The 18,351-nt window shown below is 36.5% G+C and overlaps 3 protein-coding genes across 3 annotated transcripts; 1 reads left to right on the plus strand and 2 right to left on the minus strand.

Moving 5' to 3' along the window:
• The first annotated feature begins 6,399 nt into the window (after window positions 1–6,399).
• Window positions 6,400–10,633, plus strand: LOC124646162 (protein ALP1-like). The gene is made up of 3 exons (XM_047186245.1): window positions 6,400–6,882; window positions 7,900–8,017; window positions 9,494–10,633. Exons 1-3 carry the CDS (start codon window positions 6,551–6,553, stop codon window positions 10,289–10,291), a joined length of 1,248 nt encoding a protein of 415 aa, XP_047042201.1. The 5' UTR covers window positions 6,400–6,550; the 3' UTR covers window positions 10,292–10,633.
• LOC124646163 (transcription factor Adf-1-like) lies at window positions 6,782–11,050 on the minus strand. Its single transcript, XM_047186246.1, has 2 exons — window positions 10,635–11,050; window positions 6,782–7,861 (listed from the first exon to the last, which is right to left on the minus strand). Exons 1-2 carry the CDS (start codon window positions 10,765–10,767, stop codon window positions 6,930–6,932), a joined length of 1,065 nt encoding a protein of 354 aa, XP_047042202.1. The 5' UTR covers window positions 10,768–11,050; the 3' UTR covers window positions 6,782–6,929.
• A 2,962-nt stretch (window positions 11,051–14,012) lies between these two features.
• On the minus strand, window positions 14,013–17,582 carry LOC124646337. Its single transcript, XM_047186461.1, has one exon. It carries the CDS (start codon window positions 17,409–17,411, stop codon window positions 16,182–16,184), a length of 1,230 nt encoding a protein of 409 aa, XP_047042417.1. The 5' UTR covers window positions 17,412–17,582; the 3' UTR covers window positions 14,013–16,181.
• Window positions 17,583–18,351: the final 769 nt, after the last annotated feature.

An 18,351-nucleotide genomic window follows, 5' to 3' on the forward strand; every position in this document is an offset into this window, starting at 1 on the left:
ATAACTTCTGTCAAACAAAATACGTGGGCGGTGTTTCCACAAAAAGTTTTTAATTTGTTGCCAACTTCTTTGTTGTCGTTTATTCACTGGCGATAAATACTTAGAAGGAACTTGAGGTATAAATAAATTGATTGAAAGCCATCAGCAGGGTTTGAAAATTATGACAATGGTTTTGTACGTGTAAATAATATTTTCAAGCAATATCTTTTTATTTGAGTTCAGAACTAAGTTTATTATTCGTGCTTTATGGAATTGGCGACCTTTCGAACTGAACCAACAAACTTGCTAAAATATTTAACAAAAGAAAATAAATATCTGAAAGATTATTTAATATAATATTCTGGACGTATCCGGATACCTTTTCTACAATTCAAAATAAGTATCATTTTAAGATTTAAATTCCGAAGCAGAGGAAAGTCCCGAATGTTTGCTACACCTCTATTACGGACTTCCATAATTGAAGACCCACTCCGTAACCTAATACTTCCGTTTAATTGGAGTTCAATGGGACTATTAATTTCATGGAGACGACTAAATTGTCCATTATTTATAGTAGAACCTTTAGTACGAAAGCAAATTATTCAAAGGATACCAATTCAATAATAGAAGTTCGGTAATATTAATTGAAGCCAGTGAGGTAAGCAAGCCATTTATTTAGTGAATAGATCTTTGAATTTCGTATCGGTAGGTAGTAGAATATCTAATCTGTTTCTTCCGCGTCGAGTTACCGAAAACATTTTGTAACTTTTCATACTTATTGATCTGTCTTGATTATTAATTTGTCTCCTTGTAATGTAATTAAGTAATTTAATTATACTTAATAGTTAAGAGTTCTTAGAGAGTAGATAAATTTACGTAAGTATATAAACTGGCATACAATCTTTGAGATAACTAATTAGCATCCAATAGAACAACAAAGCTAATGACGACTAAAGTACTCTCTACCTCTTAAACTGAAGAAACAATTTCAAATGTACCTATTATAAAAGTTACAATGACCCTTTGACTTCGAAACTCCGACCAAGTACAGGGGCCCGATTCTCCTAAGTTAATAATGTCAAAATCGAGTAGAAATCGAATCGCAATAGCAGTTTTAACCATATCGGGCATTCTGCTACTAATAAAAGACCAATCGCATTCGATTGACATTTGATTGGTGTGCGATTGGTCTGCTATTTTGGTGATTTTGGTCCATACGGTAGTTTGCTGTGCAATCATTTTGCAATCGTAAATCATTTGCAGACAAAATGATTCATTATTGAATGACAGAAAAGGATAAAAACATTTATTTCAAAGAAAAAATAGCGGAATGCCACATACACTTCAATCGTAATCGAGTCGGGATCGGATCTCAGTCGAATCGAGTCGAACGTGAATCGTATGACGCTTAAGTAAAATTAGGAGAATCGCGGCCCTGTTTGAAGTTTCCACTACAATTGAACAAAGGCTGCGTTAAGTAACAAACGAAATAAGCTGCCTTTCATCATTAGCAAGAAGTATTAAAACTTTTGTATCTCCATTCAAAACATCTGATAAGAGGTAAGTTACTTTAATATTTATCAGACTTTAGAATACCTACGAGCACACAACAACCTTTTAGTCGGCCTATAGTTTGTTTGTACTCATAAATCAGTATAAAGATGACTGGAAGTACACACGTAACAACGATCGTGCTTTAGTCCGTATCAAACCGACTAAAAAGTTTGATTTAATTATATATTTTCTTTTTGAAAATTTCCAATGACCGGGTCAACAGTCGGCCAACTGTTTCAAGTTATAGCGTGTGCGTAGGCCAAGTGCGTTGCCATCGATTTGTTTCTCACACCTCATTTAACCGTAAACGATTGTTGTTGTTACATTTAATCGAATTTTCAAAGTTCCTCCTCACAGTATATCTATTTTGGCTACACAATTCTACTTACACAAAAATTGTTTTAGTTTGTATAGCGTATGCCTGGGGTAGCCTGAAGTTAGTGTACGCATGAAGACATTTCCCAAAATAACAACAACATCTCCTTAACTCCGTTGACACGTAAAAAGGTCTACTATTATTATCTTGTGTAAATCTGATCAGTTTAGCATCATTTAAAATGTCATGAAGCTCGAAGGTTCATTCATGCCAATTGGGAAACTAAATTGACAAATCACGTAATATTATAGCCCGCAAAAGTGCTTATCTAATGTTCCTAAGCATTTTGCCATTCTTACACTGAACACGTTTTGTCCCTTACGCCCACGGGCGCAGAAAAAGTAAAAGTGTGTCCTAAACCAACAGTAATAAAGGTTTTATTATTTCAATCAGATGGCTATTCGGTGTAATTGTGCCCGTAATAAAACCAAACAATAACTTAGGTAGCGGAATAAATGAAATTCGATCGTGGTGCGATCCACATCAAACGGATTAAAAGGATCCACACACGGACAGTTTTACGGTTATTTAAACAGGATTTATTTGAGTAGGAGCGGAATTTAAACAGATTAGCGTTGAACCCGCGACCCACGCTGTTTTACTTATCTAACTATCCATGCCGTTTTTCAGTAAGGATTAACTAGTGTTGAAAGCTCGTTAATTTCCCTGCAAAAATTAGGGTTGTGACAACATGCCAGTGCATTTTCAAATAAAAAGTAAAATAAACTTATTAACCTACCTACATTCTGCAGCTTCAGTTCTAGGAATTATATCATTTTATTGGAGTGCTCGTCAGGGAAATGTTTTTCATGTACATCGTCAAATAAAGTGACGTGTTTCCTGTCCGCTATGTTGTACGAGTTCCAAGTATCGTTTACCCTCTTGTCAAGGGTGCCAGAATTATCCAGAAGGTTAGCATAATATAGGTGACAGTAAGCAAAGCACTCGCGATACCATGTATCTGACGTAAGGTAACGTAAGGCTTCGCTGTGGGATTCGAGACATGCATTTAAAATGAATTTGTGTTTAACGCATTCGAGCTTGCGGCCTTTATATCAACAGTTATTTCGGGGTGCGTGCGTGCGTAGGAAGAATACGCGACTACCGGATTTATGCTCAGTAAGCAATTTCTGGATTCCAATTTCGGTGTAAGAATAGAATTAGAATCTGAGTCAGCCGACATTCCTTTTTAGAACATTATCATATTTTGCAGGTTTTCCTTAAGCGCGTGAACATTATTTAGTCCGCGTAATCTCCGCATAACAAACATAGGATGATGAATGGTTGAAATCATAATTAATGAACTCTCAGTTTTTATTTGAGTTATTGTTAGAAATATTTAGGTAGGTATTGTGAAAAGTATATAAAAATATAGCTACTAGCAAAATAGACTCAGAGCAAACACCAGACGCCAACATCTTACTACACGCCGTAACACATAGACCGCATAAAAACCGCCATAACATATAGGTAGCACAAACAATTACATTTAAAACCGTACTAACAAACATCGCATTTGGGTAGTTTCAGACTGTATATTACACGGTAACGGTACGTTTACTAGCCGCCACGACTATTTTATTGGACGTGCCAGGCACCTAGGTTCATGTTAATATATGGATGTAGGTACCTAGTTTTCTTACATGTAGGTATGTTACTAGGCGAAGCATGAAAACTATCGGAGCGTGTGAACGGTGGCGGTTCATTGGTGCTCGTCAGCAAACGGGAATCATTATTGGAGCATCCATTGCGTCATCGTCCCCTCCGTGAAGGGCTGACTTGCCTGAAATAGCCTGGTTTATCTACCTATGTTAATGTTAATGTTACATGGGTATGACACTTGAGGAATGAGAAAGTGGGTCGACTATGTATGCTTTTCGCGTTTTAATAATACCCCTGTATAACGCCTTTCAAATAAAATGGTAACTTGAAGAGCTCTGCTACCAAAGTATCGAAAACTACTTAAAAGTCAAACGTACTTACTACTCACTATCGGCCAAACGATTCACATTTTAACCTTCGTCACTAATTAAACTGATAGCTTGTATTGCCAATAATTACCCAATAACCATTATATTATAACAAACAATAATTACACCACTTAATTCAATTATCCAAAGTGCAGCTATACCTACTTTATTTTATGACGTCACCGTGTGACCCACGCTGTGCTGGGCACCTACCACGTATATTAATTAATCAGTAGGTAGTTAGGCTGAGACCATACGGGTGTAAATTTTGTTGTTGCGTAAATAGTGTACACGTCTAATACTAATATAATAAAGCTCAACAGTTTGTTTGATTGCTTGAACGTACTAGTTAATGTCAAGAACTACTGGTCCTTTTTAATATTTTTTTTAGTTATAGATAGCCCATTTATATGTAGAGTTAAGGTTTGAGTTACTTTTTATCTAGGTGCGTGATGTAGGTATGTAGTTCCCAACTGCAACCGGGCGGGCGCGGAAGCTAATTTAATGACAGCAGTCTATTTTGCGTTGCCTTTTGGATCCAATTGGTATGTGTATAAATTTTGATGCAGCGTAATTTACGCAACTGAAAAAACGCCACGCCCGACTCGCAAAAAATACGCTCGTTTGATCCGTACCTAAAACCAACTAATACATAATTATTGTACGTGTATACCAGCGAAATACACGTAATGGGATTAGTCGGCGCTGATTGTGGTACTTACGCGAGCTAATAGTGTGTAATTCGAGGGGAAACGATATGCAATTGATATTAATAGATTAGTTATAATAGTTATGTATTTGGTGGTCTTGTATTGTATTATTTTGGGATTAAAAATGATTAGAGGGCAGTAGGTAGTGTTTGGTAAATGATGGTCTTTTTTAATAACTTCGTTATAGTTCCTAATAACAATACGCTAATAAATTGCAGTTAAAGATCGTCCTGGTCGACGCCACAGTCTAAAAACGTCCACTGCTAGACAAAGGCCCTTTCCTAAAGATTTACCTATGCGCGGGGCATGTAGCAAGCGGAGTGGATGGTGCGAAAAGAAAATCAGTAAAAAAAGTTGCCAAAGGATTTTTTTATGAATAAAAATGGTCTGATTACGATTTTGATATTTTATGAAGATTTAAAATAAAGGCAACGAATACAAAAACAAACTATTGAATGTCCTGGCGGCTCTCTCACATGGCGGTAGCGTCAGATTTCCTAATTTTTCTGCTCACTTCGCTTTATCCAAGACAAATCAAATTACAATTGTAAAAATTACCTTTCTAAAATGAAAAACAACAGAAAGCTATAATAATCCATATCCTTAATCTGCGTTTAACACGAAACAATCGTCACAATAATGTACTAAATGAGCGGTACAAATTGTTAGAGGTTTCCACCGAAGTCTGTTACAATAATTGCGAAGCGCAGCAGAACAATAATGTTCCTAATCGCACTAAGTTCCCTCATTACACTGTCTTTGCCTGAATACCCAGCCAACTGATATATAGCCTTACTATTGTACCTTATTACACCTTATTAGGACTACGTGGCTTCGTGTAAGCTTATAACCATTCATCTTGTCTTTTCGTAATAGGAATGCTACACGTTATTTTCTTCTTGAAATAAAAAAGGCCTCCGAACCAAATAAAATAAAAATAATTCAATTGTTTTTACCTTAAAGGAGAGTTTATAAAGTAAACTATGCATTTACGCGAAAAAACAAAACCGTTTCGCGTTAAACTTTCGTTCAAAGTAATATTATGTTTATCTTGCTTGTTGACTGTGTAAATTACTACAGGCCAGAATTTTAAATTAAAATTTTCTTCCGTGAATGGTATAAAACTGGAGTGCTGCAGTTTTCTGTAATCATTCCGTGAAGCCCAACAAGCCGCGCACTATTAAAAAGGCCAGCGTTTTATTTTAAAATCCTGTATTTTCTCACTGAATAATTTATGAAAATTTTCATGTTATCGTAATACAACCTTTTTTGGAAGTAAATTACGAAAGAAGAGTAGATATGCACGAAATGTATAATAACTCATATAAATTCCGTGTGATTTCCAACAGTGTGCACTGTCAGAGGGTTGGTAAATATCTTACTTGTTTCATGAGTTAAGCTTCTCGGAAGTTTTGAAATCACAATCACACTTCAGAGTGGGTTATTTCCTTTACTGTTTCACAGACAAATGTACGAATGTAGATTTTATACCGGGGCTTGCATGAAAATTAAAATGGAAAATCTTACGAAATCCTATTACCGTCTATTTTTACTAGCCATTCCCGCCTTCCACAAAGTACAGAACCAAGACCCAACACGCTTTGCTATTGACATTTTCTTTGCGTCACTCCTTGTAGTTTGTTGTACAAACGAGACTGTAACGTTTCTTGCTAATCTGGAAATGAAAGGCAAGCTTCAAGTGGACACTCTTGACAATCTTCTACGACTTTAAGTTTACGTCAACTTGGGGAACGAGTCGGTCCCGGCTACGAACCGCGACGCGACGCCATTTATTACTATATAAAAATATTAAGGTAGAAACACATTATTGAAACGCCACGCCACACAACGTGTCGCCACCCCATGAGCACTGTGCACATTACCAACACGTGATGCCACGACACGCTCGCAATTTTTTAATTCAGTCTATGTGCGGCGGTGAACATGTATAGTCGTGTACTATGGATCTTCTAAATAACGAGTCAGATGAAGATTTTGAAGATGGATTGATGCAAATTTTGGGTACATATATGTTACTAAAACGACTCAAGAATAAGAAACAAACTAGACGTTACTGGGTGCATGAAATAAATGAAAAGAGAAGTACGTGTGGTGAATATCATGCTCTTTATCAAGATTTACTTAATGACAGCGAAAGATTTCATATGTATTTTCGGGTTACTAAAACACAATTTGAGGAAATACATGAATTTATTAAAAATGATATACAAAAGAAAAGGACAACATTTCGCGAAGCAATCAGTACAAAAGAAAGACTTGCTGTATGCCTCAGGTAAGTAACTACTAGATATTTTAAAAAAAATAAGATCAGACTGTCTTTTAAAACTTTTCTTCATGGTCAAAACTATCATAATATTCTTTCAAATTAGTATTTTCATTTGGCAACTGTCCAGCTTCTACTTTTGACACATCATTTTGTGCTGATAGAGAATGGTCGTAATATCTATATTGAGTCACATTTGGATTCGACATTATTTGATTCGTATTTAAGTTATAGTATAATGTAGTCTTCTCTAAATCACGCGATGTTTGGTTAGGGATAATATTAACCGGTACATTTTCTTTTTCTGTTGTCCTAGTGTGTGTATATGGACTTTGATTTGGTTTTACAATAAATGGCTTATTAGAATTGTGAATTATATTATCACTAGTAATATTTATCGGTGTGTTCAGAATTCTTTCACGGTTATTAAGCATTTTCATTTCCGAATCATGTATTAGCTTATGTAATTGAAATTTTATTTCAGCTTGGTCTGTTTTAGGTAACTTCTTCAATTGTTTACTCATTGATAAAAAAAAATAGTCATTTTCATCCATGTCTGGTACTCCTCTTTTCTGTCTCATATCCTGCGTCGTTTTCATTACATCAACCATTTCTCGTAAAATTTGAGTATCACTATCATTTTTGTTTGTGCGTCTCGGGGTAAAATTTAGAGTAGTACAAGCTCTTGCAGCAGATGCCCTGGAAGAAGAGGACCCTGGAGTAGGTGAACGAATTATAGGAGGAGGTGAAAGTGCAGATTCTTCAGAAAATTGCAATTCAGAGTGTTGTGTTGAATCTTCATCATTTATATCAGCTAAGTTTGTAACAGTCTGTCTCCCTTCTAAATGTGGTAACAGAAATTCCATCTGCTTCTCAAATTTCCAAGGTACTAAATTAGTTGCTGCTTGACCGCTCTTCTTGCGGCGTCTTTTCAATGCATTTGTGAAGCAGTTTCTTAATTTTGCCCATTTATTTTTTACATCTTCAACTGAAAGAAAAGAAAAATAATGAAATTTTTTGTTATAGGTTTTTAGCCACGGGCAATTCATTTAGATCGCTGGGATTCAACTATCGAATGGGATTCAGTACCGTACGAAACATTGTGCAAGACGTTTGCAATGCAATTTGGAAGAAAATGGGTCCTATTTATATGCGAACTATTTATATCTGACACAACCGACAGACAGACGACACTCCAAAATTTTAACGCAGTAGCCGATGGCATAAAAATAATAGACAAAAGTTCTCTTTGCCTCCTGGGGTCACCAGTACTAGAAGAGTCATTTTCGGATTTTATTGAGAACAAAATTCAAAATTTCAATGATATTTCGGAAAGGTTATTCAAAATTAATATACATTCAGCCATCACCATCCTACGATACTGCTGCTTTGGCCCCAAATTAACCTACATCTTGCGTGCTTCTCATTTATGGAAGCACATCAACCTTTTGGATCAAATTGATAAAATAATTCGACACACACTTTCATCAATTTTAAATGTGGCCTTGGACGACAAAGCTTGGTCTCAAGCTACACTTCCCATCCGTATGGGAGGGCTTGGCGTCCGCAAAATTTCCAGTATTAGTTTACCGGCATTTATTTCCTCCGTCCATGGCACTGACAAATTGATCAGGAAAATCCTACCTATTACACTGATCAATTTTGAGGTGCCATGCCTGGCGGAGGCTATTAATGCCTGGAAAGTCACATGCCCGAATACCGATCTACCCGCCAACCCATCCTCCCAGAGACAGTGGGATGAGCCGCTCTGCAGAGTAATACGGAAAAATCTCATTGATACGTCAATTACTTCTGCGGAGCGAGCACGCCTACTGGCTGTGGGTGAATGGGAGTCAGGTCTTTGGCTTCACGCATTTCCGTCGGCAAACATAGGCACCATGTTTGACGACACCACTTTCAGACTCGCTGTCTGCCTGCGTCTGGGTGCTTCATGCTGCACTCCTCACCGCTGCCACTGCGGGGAAGCTGTCAACAGCCTCGGTCACCACGGCCTGTCGTGCAGCCGGAGTGCGGGCCGCATACCACGACATGCGAATATCAACGACGTGATCCGTCGGGCTCTTGTTGCCGTCGGCGTGCCAGCCGTACTTGAACCAAATGGTTTGGCACGCGACGATGGCAAGAGACCAGACGGCATGTCGCTATTTCCGTGGAAGATGGGTAGGACTTTAGTGTGGGACGCGACCTGCGTCGACACTCTTGCGCCATCCCATCTTCCTAGAACTGCGTGTTGTGTCGGCTCCGCCGCTTCACAAGCAGAAGACCTCAAACGGCGCAAATATAGTAGCCTTATCGGGAATTACATGTTTGAGCCGTTTGGGGTTGAAACTCTCGGGCCGTGGGGTCCGAGTGCTCACGCGCTTGCAAAGGAAATTTCTAAGCGCCTTGTTGACACTTCTCGTGACCCAAGGGCTGGCTTTTATTTCGCACAGAGGTTGAGCATTGCCATCCAACGTGGCAATGCTGCCAGCCTTCTGGGTACATTACCCGGTGACAGCGATGAGGAGCAATTTTTTGATGCTATGTATTAGTTTTAAGTTGTATATATAAGTTTATTTTTAAAATTAATGTAAATATTATGTAAATATTTGAATAAAAAATTTATATGCCCAAACCTACAACTGCAATTTGGCAAGAATCAGAAAATGGTTTTAGAAATTACTGGAATTTCCCAAATTGCTGTGGAGCAATAGATGGAAAACATGTGAATATTATTTGTCCTATAAATGGTGGTTCAAATTACTGGAATTATAAGGGAACTAATTCAATCGTGTTACTAGCTGTAGTAGATCCAAAGTATAGATTTTTAGTTGTGGACGTCGGATCCTATGGTAAAAACAGCGATGGTGGCATATTTGAAAAATCCATTTTAGGAGAATTAATAGAAAAAGGAAAATTAGAATTGCCAGCCGCTAACCCTTTAACTCCAAATTCAGAACCATTGCCACATGTGATTGTGGCAGATGAAGCTTTTCCCTTAAAACCATTTTTGATGCGACCCTACAGTAAGAATGACGTTCGTAACAATGAACCCAATAAAATATTCAATTACAGACTCAGTCGTGCTCGACGAATAGTCGAGAATGCTTTTGGCATCTTAAGATCAAGATGGCGTGTATTTGCAGGTCCTATGTCAGTACAACCTGACATGGTCGACAAAATAATTTTAGCAACATGTTGCTTACACAATTATTTGGGCACGGATAATTTACCCTCGAACTGTGATCATCCAGAGACAAATGTGACAGAATCTACCGCCTTTGACAATTTAAATCCAATTCGTAGAAATTCCACACAATATGCTTTTACAGTGAGAAACAAATTCAAAGAATATTTTAACAGTGAAGGCGCCGTTCCGTGGCAGCTTGATATTGTGAGGAGAGGTAGACAACATTAATAACATGGCTACTCTTCAAAAAAATCACAAAACTAAGTTCATACGAGATATATGTATATTTAGTTAACATAGGTGTTCGGGATACCCAGAACGTGAAACCTTTTTTAATGTAAAACACCAAAACCTATAAAGTAGGAACCTCTTTGTGTCTGTGTTTTGTTTTATCTTTTTTTAATTTTTCGTTGTCAAAAATAAGTCTTGCGGAATACAACTCTCTTATATAATTTTCACGAAGCATTTTTTATTCAATTTTATATACAGTCCTATCCAATAGGTATATATATTCAAGTAAAAAATAAGTATATTCTATTTTGTAATAAATAATATTCGTAATAAAACTTACCTGGTGTATCCATTTCCCCTGCAATTTCTTCCCAAGCATTATTTCGTACAGTATGGTCCCTGTACTGAGCTAAATTAGTATTATATAGAATAGGATATCGTTTCACTAATTCTATTAATTGTTCGTCCCTCATTTCCAAAAGATGCAAATAAAATCCGCGTGCAAAATCAAAGAAAGTTCTCGAACAAATGACGCGTGGCGTCGGGTCTGCACTAGAAACACACTGCGAGCGGTGCGTCGGGTGGCGTGTTTACCCCCACCACCGGCGACACGTTGATCTGGCAGTCAGGGATCGGGTGGCGTGTACGCGCATGTTGTTGCGTCGGGTGTTTATAATGTGATTCTAGGCATAGAAAATAGTACGAATTGATTCCACTCAACACGCATCACGTTTTGTCGGGTGGCGTGGCGTTTCAATAATGTGTTTCTACCTTTATACTTTTTAATGCGTCTGCTGTCTGACTAGCCATTGTTAAAATAAAACTTTAAAAGCAAATCTCTCCGCGTTTTGTTAGCAAAGAGAATAAAATATAAAATACATACTTAGAACATTGGATCTTTCCCTTATTAATTTAACTTATTTAGTTATGTTAAAAAACTCAAGTAAGGTTCTTTAAAAAAATTGCGGCACTGTCTTCAACTTCTTGTAAAGAATAATGAGTTAACGATAAGCAGCAGATGCAGCCCGGTTTTATCGACTAACATATATATAGGTATTTTTAACTCTCCATAGACGTTAAATTAAAATATGGGTAGGTAGTTCATTATCTTGATGAAACGGGATAGTTCAAATTGTTGGATCGACGATATAAGTTTGAGCCAATAAAACTTGTGATCGGTCCGACGGACAGAGCCATTTCCATATTAATTGCCCCATAATATGCAAACTTTCTACCTAAAGACGTTATCGGGAACTGCGCAATAAATGGAGCCTGGCGATCGTTAAGTGCTTTTAGATTACGTCACAGTCTTGACAGTTTGCTTTTTTTTAAAAGTTAATCATCGAAATTAGCTTTTCTCCCTTGATGGCCAGTATTGAGTCAAATATTGTTTGCAAATCTAAATCATGTGTTTCATCGAAAGTGCCCTCACACTTTCGATGAAACAACATTTGCTATGACTTATGTGCTCGATTGATCAGAAAAGAGTGTCCATGTATCAACAAAATAATGCACCTATTCACAGATATCCGTCACAAGCAGATTAAAATCCATAGCATCATTCATGGTTTACCAAGCTGAAATTCAATTACATTAGGGTATTAGTAAAAACATGTAAAAATATTAATAAAAATACTGCAAAAATAAAACTTTAATTTCACGCAACGTTGTTTTTAATAAATGTTCGATGCTTGCACAAATTCCTGACTCTGTCTGTAAAGTCAGATTGTATCTGTAAAATAAACACAAAAAAAAATGTGCACGGAGTTTAAAAACGAACCAATCCATTTCGATGTTGCCTTTTCAAATATTAAAACGAGTTTTAATACAAAATCGTACCTACTATAAAATTCCACTTTCAATTATGAAAATTCACGTTCTGTACGTACATAAAGGTTCATTGGTAGGCAATTATTTAAATACAAACATTTATGAAGTTGAAGCTATTATAATTAAAAGTAAATATGAAACTGTATTTTACGGGAGAACCGATTAAAATAAATGTATGTACATACTGTTATTATCGAAATATTAAATAAAACGTGTTCTGTTCGCAGTGTACTTGTCATTACCGATACGGCTTTTCATAAGCGTTTTTCTTTGTACACATTTAAAGTTAATTACATGAGAAAGGGTATTCTGATATCAATTTATTATTTAATTTATTTAACAAACACACATTCGTGTTTATAAAATTAGTGTAGATTCGCTTTATCAACCAAAAAGTTGTCATCTTCAATGATATACGGACTACATGTACGGCAATAAAATGCGTCAATGTGCCGTACAAAGTTTATTCTGTTCCCAATATCCGGGTTCCATCAGTGTTGACTGATTCGATGAAAGTTTATGGTCTTATGTTTGTACACTGGAATTTTTCCTTATTCTTTTCGTTACTTTCGAGATATAGAGGCAATGTTCGGAAAAACCTTTTTATCCGGAAATATTTTGGGCAGCAAAAAGTATACAACCTTTTTGTACCTTAGCCGTAAAATGTTAATGAATATCAACGGTATGTACCATCATCCATAATCTGCCTTATATTTAGGCAGAGAAGAACACGCATAGACATAATATTAGTAAACAGGACTGCGCATATAAACCCAAAAAACGAGCCGAGTGAAACATCATTTATCATTTCATCATTTATTCATTTATCGAAGTTCACATTAAACAACATTATTTCTTAAAATCTAAACATATGTGCTAACATTATAATTGCTTGAACTAGGTTAAACCTGTGTCTCAAGCGAAAAGAGACCTTATTTGCTAATTTGACAACATAAATTGACAATCTAATATACAAAAAATTAAATAGCTAAACATCGATTAAAATACATACTTTGCTTATACCTAATACTTATTTATTATTGTTTGCGTTTGCAGTTTCATTTACACACTTTAAGTAGGTCTTCCGTGTTATCATAAGACAGGCTTTGCAGATAATTACGAACACTTTTTCTGCATTTAAAGTAGTTAAGGCTATAAATGCTTAGTTCACTATTTAGTTTATTGTACAGAAATGAGCCTAAAAATCTAAAGAATCTATTCGTATACACATATTTTGAGGTGGAGTTTGAACTGCAAACTATATCCTTACGTCTTTTGTTTATAATGTTAGGATTGTAGGAAAGCTGAGAGTGTTGTGTTAGTATTGCGTGCATGATAAATAATTGCCTGACAGTTAAAACATTGCAAGATTTATATAGCTGATCTGTGGGAAAGAGGAAAGGACGAAAGTAAGCTACTTTTAAAAGTGCTCTCTGGGCTCGTTCGAGAGGAAGCATTGTAGTTTTTGGTGCTCCTCCCCAAGAGGTAATACAATACGTAAGGATGGATTGACAAAGGGCCAGATAAATTTGCGTAACTAGCTTATTGTCTGCGATTGTGCGTAGTTTTTTAAAAACAAACATTAATTTCCGTACTCTAGACACCAAGCTCTCGATGTGTTGTTTGAAGGAAAGAGTATCGTCAATTATTTATAACACCCAGATATTTAATATTATTTGTTTTAAGGACTATAGGACAATGACATGAGTTGATTAACGGATCACTACATTGATGTGCATATAGATGCGTGTTAGTATTTTTATTTTGACTTCTGCGCATAGAAAAGTGCATAAATTTAGTTTTATCAACATTTAGGGTTAGTAGATTGTTTTTAAGCCAGTTAGTGACAATATTAAAACCTTTTTGTGCGCTTTTGTAGAGTTCCTCAGTAGTTTTCGCAGTAAATAATAGCGCTGTGTCGTCGGCATAAGATATTATTTTTCCGTTTTCTATATCCAGATTACATAGGTCATTTATGTAAATAAGGAATAGGGTAGGGGCCAAAATGCTGCCTTGCGGAACCCCGAAAGCATGGTTTTTTAGGTTATCACTTATGGTCGTATCGATTCGAACGCATTGACAACGATTATTTAAGTAATCTGCTATTAGTTTTAGCTGTGTGCCTCGAATTCCTACCGCCTCTAGTTTGTATAAAAGCAGGGGAATTGATACAGTATCAAAAGCTTTTGCTAGGTCAATGAAGATTGCTAAGCTTTGGTACCCCTTGCCAAGTTCTTCTGTGACGTAGTCGGTCAGGGTATGTACCGCATTTGCTGTGGATAATTTAGATCTAAAGCCGAATTGCATAGGTGATAGTAAACCGTGTTTTTCCAAGTAGTTGACTAGTCTAGTGTTAATAATTTTTTCTAGTACTTTGGATATCGAAGGAAGTATTGATATTGGTCTATAATTACTTATTTGATCTTTGTTTCCTGATTTGAAAATAGGGATTACTACTGCTTTTTTTAGAAATTCAGGAAATACACCATCTGAGAGGCATAGACGAAATATATACGTTAAGGGGGGCACCAGAATATGTTTGAACCTTTTTAATATTTTATTGCTTATATTATCCCAGCCAACTGCAGTATCATCTTTCAGTCCTGAAATAATTCGCGTGATTTCGTGTGTATCAGGGTCAAGCATTCCAAAAGATTTATCACTCGTGGTTAAGTGTTGAATGCGCGATGCTTGTATGACCGTTGAATGTGGGATCTGCTCAGCAAGGATTTTCCCCACGTTTACAAAATAGTTATTTACATTGTTAGCTGACAAAAGCGGTGAAGTATCATGAAACAGTAAACTTGAGATTGATTCACGCTGTTTTGATAAATAAGTGACGTTTTTTATGTGTTGCCATAATGATTTGGTATTGTTACCTGCTTTCTGCAATTCATTTTTATCGTAGTTAGTTTTTAGTCGTTTTAAGAGGTTGTTGCAAAAATTTCGATACCTCTTATATGTTATTTGGAGTATTAAATTATCAGGTGATCGCTTTGTTCTTTGATGAAGTTTGTCCCTGTGTCTAATACAACGGATGAGTCCAGGTGTGATCCAAGGTTTGATATTCTGCAGTTTTTTATTGTTTGTCATAATAGTCGTATTGTGTAATATAGCTTGCTGGACATTTTTTATTAAGTACGATAAAGATGAATTTGCGTCATCAGCATTATAAATTGGACTAAAATCAATGCTGCGTAAATCATTTTCAAGATTGTTTATGTTTAATTTAGTTTTTGTCTGTGTTCGATTTAGCTTAGGGGGCATTAAATCTAGTGTTAGTAGGACAGCATGATGATCGGTAATCGTTGAATTAGTAACAAGTGTTATGTAATGTAAACTAGATTTAATCATCATATGATCTAAGCAAGAGCCACTCTGATGTGTGGGCAGAGTATGAGCAGGTAGGAACCCTAGGTATGAGCAAAGGTTAAGGTAGTTTTGTGTTCCGACATCACAGTTGTTAGAGCCTATGTTGATATTTAGATCACCGGTTAGTATAATGTTTTTGAATGGAATTAATGCTTCACAAGTCTGGTTTAAAGAATAAAGGAAGGGATCCAGGTTTTTAAAGGAAGGGGATCTATATATAGCTAAAATTGCTGTAGTACTTCCTATTTTTATAACTAAGCAGTTACAGTCTTCAAGGTCTGGTTCTTCGACAGTGATCTGTAGCGATTCCTTGGCGTAAACTACGACGCCGTCGTTTTGGTTATAACTTTTTTTACTATAGAAAGAGTGATATCCGGGAATAAAAGGGAGATTTCCATTTCTGTTTGATAACCAGCATTCGGTTAGCACTATTATATCACAAGTCAGGTTAAGGGTATGCAGGAAGGTATTGAAACTGTCTATATTCTTATATATACTACGAATATTTTGGGTTAGTACTGTTAATGAGCTTTGAAAGTCAGAGAGATATTGTTTGCAGTCCTCAACATTGCATGCTTTGGTCATAGTTGAAAAACTATTATCTATTTCCATAATTAAACTATCCATATTATAATAATACTTAAACTAGTTAAGTTCTAAAGTGGTTAAATATTATGTGACGCTCTCAGGCGCCTTCATAGTCGATTGAGTTGATGTATCTAAATTCGGCAGCTTTTCTAGCCGGGCAATCGATATCTCCGGTTTTATGATTACCTGGTTTTTTGAAGCGTAGGCACGTAGCGCATCTTGGAGAATCATTTTTCTTTGTGCACTCCTTGATTGAATGTCCCTCTTCACCACAGTGTCCGCAAACCGGGGCAGTATTTTTGCATGTCTTAGCCGCGTGACCGTACTGCTGACAGATGTAACATCTAGTTATCAATGTGAAGTCTCTTACCTGGCAGGATGTCCAGTTTATAAAGACTCGATCTTGGGTGATGAGGGCTTTTCGTATGACCGCTGATACTTCTAAGATCAAGTTATGATTATCTGTATCTCTTCTGCCAGATTTGTGGCTTAGCTTTATTGAGGACAAAAATGTTTCTCTGGACATGGATGGGACTTTATCGACTACGTTTTGTTCAAAGATGCAGTTGTATACTTCACTTTCTGCCATTGATGAGGGAACTCCTATTATTAATATGCGGGGCTTCCGCTTTTGTGGTTCGTTGACGGTGAGGCCTGAGTTTGCATGCTGGACAGTGTGCTTTAGTTTTTCGAGGTCATCCTTGGTCTCAGTGCTGATAATCACGCCGCCATTTCGGACTTTACGGACTCCTCGGACTTTCAGCTTCATTTCTTCAGGGCACACGATTTTCTGGACCAGGTTTCTAGTTTCATCGCTCGTCTTTGAGTTATCGCTCGGATAAATCGCCAATGCGCTATGCTTAATTGGACGAACGAAGCTGTTGGACCCTTTCTTCACCATATCCGCAAAGGAAGTGCTTTCAGAAATTGGTTTTGTACAGGACTCTTTTATTGCATTCTTGATTTCTGCAGCTAGTGTATCTGTCAGGGCTTGTTTTTCGTTCAGGGCTTGGAGAGAGTGATGCGTTTGTACGGCCTTTTGTTTTAGGGACTGGTACTGAAGGACTAGATGAGCTACATTATTTCCCACTTTTCGGCAGAGGTTACTCACTCTTAATTTTTGTTCTGAGTTAAGCTTGCCTTCGGAAGTAATAATGCAGACCTCGTTTAGGCTTTGTTCGATGTACCCCATCCAGTTGTGCAATTCAGGCGTTGAGATGATCTCCACTTTCTCTATTGGCTCTCGGGCGGGGGATTGGGCTGGTGTTGGTGTCGGTGGTGGAGAGCGGCGCGTTAGCCCGCTTCGGTTGAAGGGGCTGCTATCCATTATGATTTTGTGTAAAGTCACTTCTTGTCCATTCTTTGAAGTTCACTCAATTTAAACACTCAAACATTAGATGTACTAGAATATGTAGGAGGTATGTACATTTATAAGTACGCTTAGTCACTAAAGTAGGCCACGATTAAAAATTGTCAATTTATGTAAAAAATATTTACGCTAACGAGCACGACTGTATGCGTCTACGACAAATAATATCTCCCAATTAGTTTATTATTACAGTTAGTACGGAGGCTGTCTGTCCCTTTCTAATAGGGTGACTATGAGATTAAGCTATGTGAGACAAATCCGAATTTGCTAAGATTATTAAACACAGATTAGTATTGAAGTTTTAACTTACGCAGTTTGTGACCTTAAGATACTAATAAAGGCTTTTAATAATTAGCGGAAATTAGCAGTATAAAAGCAGGAAGATTCGAAGTAAAGACTGTTTTTTTTGTATTTCTACTTCATATATAGACTGCTGAGCCATTTATGTCGCCTTTCTTCATTTTTTGGGAAGCTATAACAATAGTACAACAGTTTTAAAATCCATCACCCATATTTTGACTCGTTACAAGAATTCATGGGCACCCTAGTTGTTTGGTTTACGAAAATGTTATTATTAGCTAACCTGTGGAACGATATATTGCAACCACCATAGGATTCACTTTTGCAAGTAGAAACGCAACACTTTTTCACCATTTTAATAGTTTAAATTGATTTAATACAAAAAAAAAAATAAACAAAATTTTAAATGCTGATTACGCGCCAAGAATGTTCAGGGTTACCGCTAGAAAATAAAAAAAAGCAAAATAAAAATTTATGTTGTTTATGTTTTAATAATAAATACGAATAAATTAATGCGATTGTTATTAATTTGTTGACTTACAATTGTTAAAATAAGATAAAAATATAAGTGATTCAATTGTTTTTGGGAAGACAAAAC

This window comes from Helicoverpa zea, chromosome 3 (assembly GCF_022581195.2).
Source record: "Helicoverpa zea isolate HzStark_Cry1AcR chromosome 3, ilHelZeax1.1, whole genome shotgun sequence".
NCBI classification, from domain to species: domain Eukaryota; kingdom Metazoa; phylum Arthropoda; class Insecta; order Lepidoptera; family Noctuidae; genus Helicoverpa; species Helicoverpa zea.